Genomic DNA, 11,089 nt, shown 5'->3' with positions numbered 1-11,089 from the left:
CAGTACATCCGAGGTGTATTATAAAGGTAATTTCATGTACGTTTGTGGAGCTTATTTAAACAAATTAATGTTGACATTAATGTGCACATTTTTGCCATCCTTAGCTCTTTCATAAATATTTCTGATATTTCTGTACCGATTTTGCCGCTTTGCCATAACTTATCAACATAATACATTCTACAGAGGGGTTTTTAGACTTGCAACGTATCTGACCACTCTTTGCTAGGGCATATAGTAGTACATTATTACAGAGCCATTCAGCCGCTATATAGAAGTAGCAGTGCTGTAATGTATTTTATTACACTTTGTCAAACATAGGAGTGAGACAACACTAACAAATTAGACTTGTTTGGCAACGTTTGTGCGTCATTTCACATGTACCCGGTCTCCAGTATTCTCTTTGATTTCTAACCGACAGCTGTGTAATGTAATTGTCATTTTCTTATAAACATCACGTAAATTGTATATGTATAATAGTTTTGAGAAACAGAAAGCATGACAATAACATTGCAGTACATTTGTTCGGTACTGTGCTCTGCTAATGCAAATGATAATGAACATACGTTACTGGTCATGTAGTGTTTTATTGCTTAAATGGGGAAGGGGAAATCACATGTTTTAAAATCGCATAAAATACACACTTATTTGTAATGCCTAAATCTGCACTGTACTTCTAAATTCAGTTAATCGTATTAAGATAATAATCGTTATTTCAATGACAGATTGATGGGCAAAATATTACACTTAAGTATTGAGTGTAAATTTGGAGCTCCTTATTTTTTTTTATGAACACGTTTAAGATATTGACTAGTTCTCACGTGATTTGTGAATGTATTCTAGGTAAATAGAATAGCTCTAAATATATATAGCAGTTGTCTTGGAGCTCATTTGAACGGAGAACATCATCACACTGGTCATACTCCACAGGTTAAAACGTCATGATGTTTGGCCGTGTTAAGCAAAACACATTGACCGCATGTGTGCATGAATGACTGCGGTGTGAGTATAACATTCGATATTTGTTGTCTCAGACACCATTACTGGCGTTGATGGGTCTCTCGGCATAGAACAAGCCCCACTTCTGATCTCCCGCTTCGCAGCGCTCCAGCTTCTTGCTCCAGCCGTCCACGATGTACGAGTAGTCGTCTTCAGAGAATTCCTAGTGTTCAACGCATTGTGTTATACGTAGAATTCTGTATTGTGTAAAAAAAAAACGCAAGTGTGCAATTTCACGTAAACCTATACTGCTTTTGGAACACTTACGAGGCATATTGTTGAACCAACTGTCCACCACGCCAGCCCACACTCCAATTCCATGAATTGTTATAATTCAGGGGCATTTTATTGTTTCTAATTTGTTATTTTTTTTATATATATTGTCTCTTTCATGTGTTCTGCATTGTTCTCGTTTGTTTCATTCTTCTCAAGTATAATTTGCATGTGCTTTGTTTAAAACATGTTCTTGGTTACTCTCTGGGTCTCTCGGTAAAGTCACGTAGATAGAATTTTTTTTTTTAATCACGACGTTTCGATCGCAACACAAGCGATCGTCTTCAGGTGAAAAACTACAACAGGAGAACTGCTGAGGGAGGAGAAATATAGTTTTTCTGCTGTATTTTTCACCTGAAGACGATTGCTTGTGTTGCGATCGAAACGTCGTGATTTTTTTTGCATTTTTCTATCTATGTGACTTTACCGAAAGACCCAAAGAGTATGAATTCCTGCAGTCACGAAAGTTTCAAGTCAAACACGTACTTGCTTTTTACACGTGTGAGTATAATCGATTTTTATTGATTGACTGATACATGCCTAATTGTTATCATTAGAGTAAGAAATAAGAGAGTCAGACAGGACAGCTTGAGTAATTTATCCTGCCACTCTTATACATTGCTTTATTTTGGCTTTAGAGCCTTTGGCATTTACACTGAATCTTAATCGTAAACAATGTCTGGTGTGACAGGCAATTTGGAGTGAACCACAGTTCTTAAATACACTGATTGTGAATGTTACACATCTACGTTTTAGTGATATTATGCATGTCCTCATGTCTTCACGCATGCGTGCGCAGGCTTTCTGCTTGACATATCTTGTGCTAATTTGCTTCCCATATTCCACAAGTATGTGGTGTAACGTGGGCAAATTCCCCCATTTTCCGCTACTTTGTAAAATTGGAATTTTGCAATCGTGATGTAAAAACTACATGTGCTGCCGATTTGAATTCCCACAGGTTGTGACAGATAATGGGCTTAGTATCAGCAGGATAAACTAAAAATGGTGTGTAAGTTTGTAATGTGGGCCTTTTCTGCGTCTCACCTTGATAAACTCATCCTGAATGCTCTTGGTCCGTTCCAGCTCCTTGTTAAGAATGTCCACAAATTGATCCGTCCTGTCCTCAGCTCGAACATTCTGGAAACCTGCTTCTTCCAAAAACTAGGAAACACCATACAGTTTGTTTTCTTTAGGGAAGTTTTTACAGTCGCGTTTTGATCTCAGACGATAGTGACATTTCACAAAAGCATTAGTTATTTCGTTTTCATATGCAAAGCTTGGAGATGGCCCGGTGTTGCAATTGGCTGTCGCATATATGCAGAAGTTGAATTTGTGTAAGGTCCCACATGTCAGCAAAAGGTGTGCAAGGAGATAAGAGCACATTTTAAGTCCAGCTAAGCTTGTATTTTACCCTTCCCATTGTGAAATTATGATATATTATTCGTTGCTTACCTTGCCATATTTGGACACAGAGTACAGGATGTAGCCCCTTTGTTTGACATAATCCTCAAACTTCGATGTCCAGGGTTTTTCTCCACAACAGTAGTCAGTGATCAGCAACTTTCCCCCAGGTTTTAACCACCTCTGGTATAAGGGGAGAAAAACGATCAACAGAATATGACTTAACGTTATCTTTTCAATACAGACTTAACGTTATCTTTTCAATACATTTTGCGTTGAGCAGTAAAAATAAGGATTTCATATATATAAGTGAAATATATTTTATTTTTAACAATGCTTTTAATAAGAAAAATAAATTACAGAGCGTGAAAGAGGATTTTTCAAAATGTGCTCTTACATAAAACCTTTTAAAGAGGGCAAACTTGTCTGCAATGTGCAAGATGGTGTCGCGGCTATACACCACGTCAAACGATTCCTCCGGAAACTCCCGCTTGGTCGCGTCACTGATTTCAAACTGCACCTAGAAGCAGACATGAAGGGCATTTAAATGCACACGATGACAAAGAGACAACTCCAGGCCTAGCGAGACCAAGCACTGTTAACCTTTACACAAAACTTTAAAGGCTACATTTAATTAAGTACTTTGATTTTAAGAAATCACATTTTTCAAAATTTTACAATTTTCAGTACAGTAAATGCAAATCCATTAACTTGTGTTGTACAATGAGCCATTCTGTGTTGGCCAGAATTGTCATGAATGCGACGTACCAGTAATGTGCTGTCTTCTGTGGCTCTCTCCATGGCAATTTCTACCATGTTAGAGGACAGGTCCATTCCAAGCACGTCCACCTTGAAGGCCTGTGGCAGAAGGTGGTCAGTCCTTTATAACTTGTGTAGTGACATCGCGGGATGTCACTGGGTAATGCCGGCCCGAGAGAGGCACGGCGTGCGGTGTAGCGACATCGCGGACACCACGAGGATGTGGTTGCAGTACCGGCCCTAGAGGGGCTCGGTGAGCGCTGATCGATAGCGCTGGATGGCACCATGCTTGGCATGCAGTGCCAGGCCTACAGGATAGGGTGTGGAAGTGCCAGCCATAGGAACGAGGTTACTAAAGGCCGTGGCACTCTGGTTGACCCCAGAGGACACGTGACCAGTTAAGTCTACAAAGAGCCTCATGTGGGGGCTAGGGGTGGTCACGTGGTCAGGGTCGAGATCCTGCTCGAGGATTCTGGAAGGTGGTCGTGGCCCGGGGCGGAGCCAGCCACGCCGCAGAGGATATAAGCCGGGTCCCCCAGAGGGAGTGGTGCTGTTGCTCATCCTGAAGAAACCTTCGTCTACGTTCTACGTCCTACAGAGTCTCCAACACGTGGACCGGGACCCAAGCTAGGGTCCGTTGTAGCTAGTTACGGTGTGATTAGCGTAGTTAGCCTGGTGGTCACCACCATTAGTTGTTATTCTGTTAAGGGGTAACTACCCCGTGTGTTGGTGTTAATAAATGTGTTGCCTCCAAAGAGTACGTTTGCGACTCAGTTGAACTCACTACAGTTGTATTAAGAGATGCGATGGTGAGTGTTGGTTTTAAAATAAGCAAAACACATTGCTCCAAATATTGATTGAAGAATTCGTGAATGTTTAGATAGTATATGTGAATGAAAGTATATGTAAATATCAATAAAAGCAAGAGTACGATATGTAATAATAGTAAAATGTTTGTGTAAGGGTTTGCAATTAAATTGTCTGGCACTTTTTTTTCAATTCAGTTCACGCAACACAAATGGCAAATCAATACTACCAGATCCGTCTGAAAAGAGCATGGGACACAGTGAGGTTTACCTGGGCAAACAAGCAGAATAAATAATAACGGTACAAACAATATGATCAAGAGAGAAATAGGAAGGCAGCCACAAGTGTAGTCAAGGTACCTTGGCCATGTAGAAGTTACCACCTCCAATCCCACACCCAACATCCAGCACTTTCTGTCCCGCTTGTAAATCCAACAGTGATACAAACTCCTGAAACAGAAAAGCACAAACTTGAGTACTGTAATATTGTTTTAAAAACTTGGTTGCTTTTTTGTCATTTAATGCTGGAACAAGCGGACTCCACTCGCTTACAACATAAAACATGCAATTGTAGCCTGTTGCTTTGCTTTCTTATTAAAGGAGAAGAAGATTGTATGAAATGTCTGAAATGCACACCTTGGTGGTATCAGGTCCTCCAGTGCTCACGTAGCCTTCACCAAAGATCTTCTCGTAGCGGAGGATGCCTTGCCGGGAATACTGCTTCCCATCCAGGAACTGCTGGAAGGTGGCGTAACCCTGGTGGCCCGCATTTTCCCGTGAGACCTTTTCCAGCAGCCAACACACTTGGTTCTGATTCTTCTTCAGCTGCACACGAGGGTGGGTGGGGGGGCGAGCAAGCATTGTCATGCATTCATGAGGTCGTGTTGATCTTTTCAAACTCTACGTGCTACTATTATTTCCAAAGTTTTTTTCAACAAAAATTCTGGTAATCTTTTTTTCATTTAGCAAAAAGGCAAGGTCTTTTTTTTACATATCGTTATCAAATTTTATCGTGCTGCATTTCTTTGAATTATTCATTGTATATTGGATACATTACAAATTTACTTCCATAATCAACTCACCTTGATGTATGTCTGCACAGATTTGGAAATAACCAACTCAAAGCCAAAGCTCTTTTCGTTCCCATTTGCCTGCTGGAAGCCAGCTTGCATGATGTGATTGTATTGAGCAGGTTTCCTGTAAATCGTGGGATTGAAGGTTCGTTTTGAATCACCTGCAGGCACAAACCATAACAGTTATGAATTCTTCAGTGACAATTGTATGAACACGCAAGCACATTAGACATGGCGATGAAACGAGGTTACCTATGTATTGAAAAACAACTGCTGTGTAAGAACATTTAGAAGCTATAGTATCCCTAATGGGGCTTACGTTAAGTTTTGTGATTTTCACATTTTTTGTTATATTCCATAATAACTTTACCCTGGAAAATTTTAAACTTTATTTTGCATCAATAACATTCTAAGTAACATGAGTCTTAATATTGCTAATGTTTAAGCTTACATAATTGTAATATCTAGATGTACTACGCAAATGTATTTTACAATATAAAACATCAATTTTATTGACCTAATGCATTTACGGTATATTTTTATTAAAAAAAAAAGAATCAGTAATTCACTTATCGCTATTTCCATAACAGACATATGTACTGTATTTTCATACAGACACGGAGAGAATAGTATGTTACAAATTAGAAATCCACACGTCAACTGGATATGAGCAAACCATTTACAAAACAAGCCAGGTAGTAAGTCCACATGGAACATTTGTATTTCATGCATCGTGACCTGAGAGGCCCTGGGAGCCTCCGAGCTTGCTTGTGGGTCACCATCGTGCATATGGCAGCAAGATGTTAACTACCTTGCCTGGTATACAGGGAATCGTGGATTTGATCCCAACCCTACGGCTGTATATTTTGAGTTTGCATGTCTCTCTCCCCACGGTTGCGTGGACTTTTCTCCAGGTCCTCCGGGTTTTCCTTCCACATTTAGAAACATGCGTTTAAGAGTATTTGGCTTGCGATACATTTCCACATGATAAGCCACTTCGTTGAATTATCATTTGTGAATGCCAGGTTGCTTCTGAAAAAGAGCTATATAGCTTAGTGGGCCTCACCTAGTAAAATAAAACAAATAGTTGTATATTTTTTTAAAATAATACCCATACCAGACTGGTGAAAGCAGGACTCGCGAAAGAAAAGATGACCTCCAGGGCGCAACCAACGCAGCATGCTGTTCACCAGCTGTAGCAACTCCTCATCCGTTAGGTACATGAACAGCCAGTTTGAGAAAACCACATCGAAGCTGCGTGAAGAACAAGCATCACGGTGGTGAGGTCTTCACGGCCGGATCATCCAACAGTTGCGTTTGATACTCCTGATTTCAAAGGACTGGCTGTAGAATTTCCTCTTGATAAGACCATTTAAATTTTGATTTAAAGCTTTCGTGACTGCAGGGATTCATATTCTTGGTTCTTTCGGTAAAGTCACGTGACTTTACCGAAAGAACCAAGAATATAAAGACCATTTACTCAATAGGATAAAAATTCAATACACGTATTTTTTCAACAATTGCCTTCAAAGTCTTATGCTTTTATGTGTACATGTATAAGATGTCAGGGAATTTTGACGATGATGTATAAAGTGTGCCCACTTGCACATGTGTTTTCATCTCCTGTCGTAGTTCCTTTTTTAAAATGTAGTTAGAAAAAAATTAGCGGAAATTTAATGATTCATAGATTAATATAGATTTTTAAGTTCATAATACATGGACCGAGTTGTTAACGGGCAAATTGTTAAATTTATAATATAATTAGATATGGAGCCTGAAATTTAATTTGTTGGTACTTTTGCATATCATGTTTTTAGAACTTTCTAACTGCCAATTGTATATCTGATATAAAAAAATAATATTGTTTAAGTTATTTAAAACAAATAATTTTTTGTCACGGAGCCTCACTCGTGCCGTGTCAGCAGTTTGAAATGTTGACCCACCAGAAACCCAATTCGGCCATTATCTACGACTGTCTGTTGCAATTGTGTACCAATGGAAACAAAAAAAAGACACGTGGCCTTCACATTTACACTTTGTCTCACCGAGGGCGCGTTGTTACCTGCCGTACGTGCGGTTTTAAACGTGACTTCTGACCAACAACCCCCCTCCCCGCTATGCAAACAACCACACGCACGGTGCCACGTAACCAAAATGTATATTGTAATTTTGGCTGCGACTTTTTTTTTGTTTGTTACGTCGGTCTCGTAATGCGTCCCGGTCCTAAGCATACTTTACTGGCCGGCCGTGACCGGGAAGTTAACGCCCGCGGTGGGGTGGTGTGTGGCTTGTACAGAATGTCCTGGAAATGTACACAAATGTGCACGTGCGTTGCCATCGGCGACATTATTGACGTTTGCTATACAGTACTGGATATATATGCATTGCGCAAAGTCCGAAATAGAGGCCGTCTCGAATGTGTTAATGCTTCGTGCCAGAAATTAATCTTTTGCGCAAACATCATCGGGCGTTTGAGAGAAGTTTTGACATTCGTTTTGTTTGCTGTCATTCGTTACGATTGACGTGTGTGTGTGTCGCAGTTGTTTGTAATTACTGAAATATCGTCTGCTGCCTTCTGTATTCACAAAAATGTCATAAAAATTTTTTGAAGGCAAAATATGTAAAAAAAAAAGAAGACGCTTATTTGTTTTACTTTATAATTCCGGTCTTAAATCATCATTTATTTCCTGCTTCTACCCACATTTCTTTCTGGCTACAGAACAATATAATGTACTCTTAAAACGTATCTATATATGTTGAACTTATTTCGCATCGCGCGTAGCCAACCGTGCTAGTCGGAGGTGCGGTGAAAAAGACAACAAAATCTAAACGCACGAAGCAGTTCTAAAGACGTGAGTTTTCAAAAGTGCAAAGTTAGCATCGGTGATTTGTATAAACCATTTCGGACCTGTTTTCTGGGAACTGCAGCTGCGTGACGTCTGCCTGCAGGAATTTGATGTTCCCATGGTCTCTGTTCAGCTCTCGGTTTTTGTCCAGAAATGTCTGCATGAAGTCCACCGCTGTCACGTGACTCGCCTGCTTGGCCAGGTGTCCAGTGAAACGACTAGGACACGAAGAGAGACGTGGAACAACATCGGACGCTTGTGGTGAAATATACTTCGCGATTTCTCATTCGTGGATCGAGAGCGTGATGGTGAAGATACGCTCCTGTGCAACTTACCTTTTGCTTTGCAATATTTCACACGCGTTCCTTTACATATTAAGTGCGCACACATATGCTCAACATAGCATTAATGTATTAATGCCATCCAAACATATCTTGCTTGCATGCACAAACGTTTAAAGATCCTAGCTGGATAAGCTGTTGTGGAAAATTACGTTAGCAAGTGCATTTTGGGACAGACGCAGTGCACAAGTGGGCTATTAGGTCAGCTGGAAACATGCATGGCCACTTGTCTTCCCAGTGCCCTTGATTGAACACCGTACCAAGTACAGTACTTATAAAATGCATCCCTAGAGGGGTTACAGCCCCGCGACAGATGCCAATTGCGACCGGTCGGTGCCGGATCAGGAATTTGAATCCAGATCACTTTAATCATCATCCAGTTCCCTAGCCGCTATGCCACCGCTCCACAGAAATGTAGCAATGCTTGACCTTTGGCTTTATAATCTCTCTGAGTGCCTCTCTTTACAACTCTTCAAATCATTGCAGTGGACATGAGAGCCTGAGAGTTGAAGGTTAAAGAGCTTGGGGGAGGTGTTAATGTGGAGTCGAGGTGGTAAGGGGATTTCAGCAGGCCGGTGAATGTATAACGCAGAAGTTCCGTGTCACATATTTGGGGTTCTCATACTGTCCTAGAGTGCAGAAAGCCTGCACTTTGGCGATATCAGAGCAACTTAATCCACCGTTCCTTTTTTGCGCATCTAGCGCAGGGTGGAATTCCTGTTTTTGAAGCTTTCATGACTGCAAGGATTCATACTCTTATTTTTTCGGTAAAGTCACGTAGGTAAAAAAATTAAAATTAAAATTAATAAAAAATAAAATAATAAAAAATCACGACGACGGAGACTTATGTTGCCTCCGAAGCGTCGTGATTTTTTTTTCTTTTATTTTTATTAATTTTAATTTCAATTTTTTTACCTACGTGACTTTACCGAAAAAACTAAGAGTATGGAATTCCTGTGTCTGTAGCTAATCTGTAGGGGAACACACTTCTCAGATAACCTTTTGTACTCGTTCACCACGTGGCATCACCTGACCGGCAAATTTGCCTGAGCTGTGCATTTCTCGTGCGGCTGTTAAGAGAAAATTGGTCAATATCTGATAACAGCACCAAATCTGACGGACATGCGGTTGGTGGTTTCGAGTCTCGCGGCCACCTTGCCTAACACTATGGGACGTATTAACCGTATATAATACGTGCCTTCTATTTCGGAGTGTATGTTAAGTTTCGAATTTAGTTTAACCAGGTGAGAACTCAGGAGAACAGGATAGTCTCATTTGCAATAGTGAGCTGGGTCACCATAATAACAAAAGCAAAGCAAATAATTTGCAGCGATGTAGCAAATAGAAATCAGAGCGAAAACAACGTGTCGCATGAGAAATCAAAACTATTGCACGGAAATAAATGAATTGTGCTGGTAATAGTTCTTTAGTTAATTAATATGAATTCCAGATAATTAAAAAAACATACTCTTTGCGGCAGGGCAGGTGGGAAAGTACTTCCCATCTACTGCGTGGACCAGAGGCCACTTGAATGGATTTTAGATGCAACTCTGTGGTGTCTGCTTCCGTGGGCCATTCTCTAACATGAAGGGTTGTGGGGTGCAGCTGTCCAGGTCAGCATAAAGGAAGAATACTGAAGGTAGCTTTGTGACATCATGAGCCGCTCTCTATCGCGAAGGCTTGCACAGCCCTTGCAAAAGACCCAAATGGACACTACATCTGGTAACACCTATACGAATTTTGGGTTAAAATTGGGGACAGAAGATGAATACAATTTTATAAACAATCAGGTGAATTCTAGAAGTTCAGGATGACTTAACCGCAGCCACACATCTCCTATTACTATCGTCATTCTGCAGCGCCACTGCAAGGCGTCAGCAGAGCCCCCCCCCTCTGCTCTTGCTGTTCACGCACCCAATACCAGCGCCCAGTTCGAGCACTTTGGCGTCGTCGATGCTGGGCAGCAGCGAGAGAATCTCGGGCTTCTCGAACTGCGAGAGCGTGCTCGCGCTCGAGTCCAGCATCATCTCCTCCACCGTCGCGCCCTTGGAGTGAATCTTCCAGAACTCCGTCATCGTCTTGCGAACTTGCAGTCGAACCGAGACAAAGACAAAGATTTCCCCCCGTTGCGCCTTAACGGACTGTTGGGGCAAGTGCTGTGAGCGAGTAGCAAACACTATAAAGGCCGGAATGGCCAACACAACACCCGGCCGCCTCTTTGTCGCACCAGGTACTCATTTGAGGCTGAGTTGATCTAGGGGAGGCCCAGTTCAGATAATCGTCACTGGTGTTGGTCGTGAGCTGGGTTTAGTAGAGCAGTGCGCTAACCGTTTTAATGCCGCTCCCCATAAACCAAATGCACACACACATCAATTCACATTAACGCGGGCTGTCCACAATAGCAGTGACACGCCTAACTCAGTACGAGAGCGTTTGCTTCACTTTGGAGCGTAACTTCAATACACCGCACTAACCTGGCCCGCAGAAGTGGTTATCAGAGCCACCTCTGAGATACTTTCAATTGACATTTGGTTCACACAGTAGAGGGCAGCACTCTCCCACCCGCCCTACCACTGACAGTAAAGGTTCAGTGC

General features: G+C 41.4%; 1 protein-coding gene across 1 annotated transcript; it reads right to left on the bottom strand.

The window, feature by feature from the left end:
- Nucleotides 1-957: 957 nt before the first annotated feature.
- LOC144933307 (uncharacterized) lies at nucleotides 958-10,570 on the bottom strand. Its single transcript, XM_078857993.1, has 11 exons — nucleotides 10,410-10,570; nucleotides 8,217-8,372; nucleotides 6,426-6,562; nucleotides 5,318-5,469; nucleotides 4,872-5,060; nucleotides 4,596-4,685; nucleotides 3,439-3,528; nucleotides 3,068-3,190; nucleotides 2,722-2,853; nucleotides 2,314-2,430; nucleotides 958-1,159 (listed from the first exon to the last, which is right to left on the bottom strand). The coding sequence occupies exons 1-11, from the start codon at nucleotides 10,568-10,570 to the stop codon at nucleotides 1,028-1,030; spliced, it is 1,479 nt and encodes a 492-aa protein (XP_078714119.1). The 3' UTR covers nucleotides 958-1,027.
- Between the last annotated feature and the right edge of the window lie 519 nt (nucleotides 10,571-11,089).

The sequence above is a fragment of the Lampetra fluviatilis genome, chromosome 7 (assembly GCF_964198595.1).
Source record: "Lampetra fluviatilis chromosome 7, kcLamFluv1.1, whole genome shotgun sequence".
NCBI classification, from domain to species: Eukaryota; Metazoa; Chordata; class Hyperoartia; order Petromyzontiformes; family Petromyzontidae; genus Lampetra; species Lampetra fluviatilis.
Note: the sequence above shows the minus strand (reverse complement) of the source record. Positions and strands in the feature narration are given on the sequence as shown.